The sequence below is a fragment of the Otolemur garnettii genome, unplaced genomic scaffold (assembly GCF_000181295.1).
Source record: "Otolemur garnettii isolate 467f Iridium unplaced genomic scaffold, OtoGar3 scaffold00008, whole genome shotgun sequence".
Lineage (NCBI taxonomy): Eukaryota > Metazoa > Chordata > Mammalia > Primates > Galagidae > Otolemur > Otolemur garnettii.
Genome location: NW_003852403.1, coordinates 12,558,620 through 12,562,861, shown reverse-complemented (window position 1 = coordinate 12,562,861; position 4,242 = coordinate 12,558,620). Strand labels below are relative to the sequence as shown.

Here is a 4,242-nt window from a genome sequence, read left to right as displayed (position 1 = left end):
AACAATGACAACCACAACAATAACAACAAAAATAGCTGGGCCGGGCGGCACCTGTAGCTCAGAGGAGTAGGGCACCGGCCCCATATATCAGAGTAGCAGGTTCAAACCCGTCCCCAGCCAAAAACTGCACACACACACACACACACACACACACAAAATAGCTGGGCATTGTGGCAGACACCTGTAGTCCCAGCTATTTGGGAGGCTGAAGCAAGAGAATTGCTTAGGACCAAGAATCTGACGTTGATGTGAGCTGTGATGCTATGGGACTCTATTGAGGGTGACATAGTGAGACTCTATCTCAAAAAAACAAAGAAAAGAAAAGAAAAAGAAAAATCAGATAAATTGGACTTAATCAAAATTTAACACTTCTATGCTTCCAATGGTGCCATCAAGAAAGTGAAAAAAAATCAACCAAAAAATGGGAGAAAATATTTGTTAATCATAAAGGACTCACATACTCAATAATAAAAAGATACATCAAAAAAAGGGACAAAAGATCTGAATAGACATGTCTCCCAATAAAAATATGCTCAACATCATTAGCCGTCAGGGAAATGCAAATCAAGACCACAATGAGATACCACTTCACATGTAGGTCTAGAGACAGAAAATAACAAATGTTGGGGAGGATGTGGAGAACTGGAGTCTTTATAAATTGCTGGTGGGAATATAAGATGGTAAAGCCACTTTGGAAAGCAGTTCGGCATTTCTTCCCAAAGTTAAACATAGAATTACCACTTAACCTAGTAATTCCTCTCCTACACATTCACAAGAAATGAGAACGTGTCACACAAAAGTTTGTCCATGTATGTTCACAGAAGCATCATCCACAACAGCCAAAAGGTAGAAACGACCCAATTATCCATCAAATGATGAATATAGAAAATATTTTAGGCTAGGTGTGGCAGCTCATGCCTGTCATCCCAGCACTCTGGGAGACCAAGATGGATTGCTTGAGCTCCGGTGTTGGAGACCAGCCTGAGCAAGAGCAAGACCTTGTCTCTACTACAAATAGAAAAACTAGCCAGGCATTGTGGCAGATGCCTGTAGTCCCAGCTTCTTGGGAGCTGAAGCAAGAGGACTGGTCAAACCCAAGAGTTTGAAGTTGCTATGAGCTAGGGCACCATGGCACTCTACCCAGAAAGAAAGAATGAGTCTCTTATCTAAAAAAAAAGTATATATAATATTTTTATAGCATATAATAATAGAATATTATTCAACAATAAAAAGTAGTGAAATACTGACACATTCTACCACATAGATAAACCTCACTAAGTGAAAGAAGTCAGCCACAGAAGACCAGGTATTGTGTGATTCCATTTATACAAAATGTCTGGAATAGGCAAATCTATAGAAACAGAAAACAGATCAGCAGTTCCCTTGAGCTGGCAGGGGGAGGTGTGGGGAGGGACTGTTAGTGGCTATTGAGTTCCTTTTTTGGGGAGATGAAAGTGTGCTGATGTTGATTGTGGGCTTGAACATATTTAGAAAGGATTTAAATGGGTGAATTGTGCATGAATTACAGCTTAACAAGCTTGTTTCAACAACAACAAAGTAAATGATCAGGGTGTTCAGGGAACACAGGGGCAGAAAGGTGTAGGCCCTTAAACCAAGAAGTCTGGAACGGGAGGAATCTGGAGAGAAATCGGGAATTACCAAAATGACAGGAGAGAGCCAGCCAAGGGGCGAATCAGCAAGGGCCGTGGATGTATACTAACCGTTTTAGATTTCATCCTTAAGGAGGAAGAATCCATTGAATGACTTAAAATGGGATGGAGATGATCAGATTCATATAAAATTTCCATAAAAATAAATCTGGTCTCAATGGGAAAATATCAGATGGGGCACAGAGACTGGGTTAATTTGCAGTAGCCAAGGCCAACTTGGATATAAGAAAGATATTTAGGAAAAAAAAATCAATAGGACATTCTCTAAGGAAGTAACCGGATCTGACCCTAGCTTAGCAGCGGCCATGTTTTCACCCTTTGTAGAAGCGATAGAGAGATACCCCCTTGCACGGGGCCAAGTGAATTATTCATGCCGTCAAGCCCTCACACCTTCCCTGCAGGACCGTGCTCCAGACATCGATCTGTGAACGAGATCCAAGATTCTTCCCATGGCTGATAATCTCTGTGCCCTCAAGCCAGCTTTTTATAAATGTGAATTTCACTTAACTTTTACCATCCAAAAATATAAAATGCTAATTAATGCCTGGATATAATGTTCTGGCTTCTGAAACTGAGAGACTAAGAACTTTTCCTAAGGCCAATTAGGAAACTGAGATTAAAGAGGCAGTGTGAGAAACTAGGTAGCAAAGTTGTTGTTTAAAATAATTATTCTCAAGTGTGTAGAGACCTTTGCACAAAAAAAGAGAAGTATTTTGAATTCTTACTCTGATGGAAAATAAGAAAGAAAAATGCTTAAGTTGAACCAAGTGGTCCTATACAGAATAACTCCTGCTATGGAAAATTATTTAACCACAGAACGGATGACCCCAGCCAGTTGGGCAACTCTATCCCAAATCTTAAAGGTTAGATTTTTATTTCTCTGGGAGTGCTTTGGTGTGGTCCTTTCCATCAGGAGTGGTGCCAGCAGCTCATGGGCAGGACAGCAAGAACTTTAGTGAAAATGTGCCCAGATTCTTCCTTCACTATTTCTTTTTTTTTTTTTTTTTGGCAGTTTTTTGGCTGGGGGCAGGTTTGAACCCACCACCTCCGGTATACGGGGCCAGCGCCCTACTCCTTGAGCCACAGGCACCGCCCACCTTCACCATTTCTTGCATTCATCAGTGTTCTAAAAGAACATGCAGTGAGCTCTGATGAGTTCTTTGAGTCAAGGGGCTCTGGCTGCAGGAACAAAACTCCCTGCCCACAAGTACACGCCCTTAAGGTACCTACCTGCCACGTTGGAGACGAAGCCCAGACTCCGCTTAAGGTCAGAGCAGATTGAGTGGAGACACCAGCGGAATTTTGCATCGCAGCGATACTTATTGGCACCACAAATATCATAACAGACATCCAGCTGGTTGCAGCACTTGGTCATTGCTGGAATGCCCAAGTCCATCTGGGGAATAGTGAAGGAAGGAGAATGAAGGGGAAAAAATACCACGTTTAGGTGGAGGACCTTAGGCGACCTCACCCACCTAGTTATTAACTAGTCAGTTCTCAAATCCCTGTTGCATATTCAGATCAATTCGGAAACACCGTGACTCGGCAGAATACATCAGATGGAGGGTCACAGGATGCTAAGTTTTATTTTATTTTTTTTTATCTATTTTTTTGAGACAGAGTCTCACTATGTCACCCTCAGTAAAGTGCTGTGGCTTCATAGCTCACAGCAACCTCAAACTCTTTGGGCTCAAGCAATTCTCTTGCCTCCGCCTCCCAAGTAGCTGAGACTACAGGTGCCTGACACAACACCCGGCTATGTTTTTGTTATAGTTGTCATTGCTGTTTGGGAGGCGCTGGGCGGGGCTCAAACCCTCCAGCCCTTGTGTATGTAGCCAGTGCCCTAGCCACTGAGCTACAGGTGCCGAGCCAGGATGCTAAGTTTTAATTGTTCTTTAATTATCAGTTGAATAAGTAACTCTGGCCCATTTCTAATTTTTTTCTTTAGATTTTAGTAATTTTCAAATTTCCAGGCTGCTACGGTGATGAAAGAGAGACCAGAAGGGTAGTCAAGAGGGCCAGAACGACAGGATTCCAAATTCTATTAAAACTTAAGTTAACATTTCCATGAAATTTTATTGGAGCAAAGGATTACAAGACTAAGAAGTATTAAAAAATCGGCTTCCGTGCATCAAGAGATCACAGGCACCCTGTACAGCTCTGTTTTCGGGTGTGAGCACGTGGACATGCCGGGGAGTAGGGTGGGGTGGAGAACACACAGTGCTTCACCCAGGGGACGACTGTCAAGCCACATCTCTCTCTTTCTCACACACACACACATTTGCACGCATTCTATAAACAACCGCAAATGTGGCTCAAACCAAGTAAGTTCATAGAATGCCACAGGAAGAACTAGCAAATAGACTTTTTTTTTTTTTTGAGAGGGTTTTGAAAGAAGATTGAGAGAGGACTAGTAGAGATGAGGGTAGACTTAGCATATAGTAGATAGAAAAAGGAAATAATGAGCAAATTATATGTGAACAAGTCAACTCGGTTTTAAGTGTCTTAGGGTAGAAGCAGGTAAAAGATGTATATGTAGATATATGTATAACTTTTTTCTGGCCAGGGTTGG

General features: G+C 42.0%; 1 protein-coding gene across 4 annotated transcripts in view; it reads right to left on the bottom strand.

Annotated features, from left to right (window-relative positions):
• Positions 1–4,242, bottom strand: part of PLA2G12B (phospholipase A2 group XIIB) — a 21,914-nt gene that overhangs the window by 1,670 nt on the left and 16,002 nt on the right. For all 4 annotated transcript variants that reach the window (XM_003783569.2, XM_012801451.1, XM_023509582.1 and 1 more), the window contains one exon: positions 2,901–3,066. In XM_003783569.2, the coding sequence (XP_003783617.1) occupies positions 2,901–3,066 (166 nt within the window). The remainder of the gene's footprint in view (positions 1–2,900; positions 3,067–4,242) is intronic.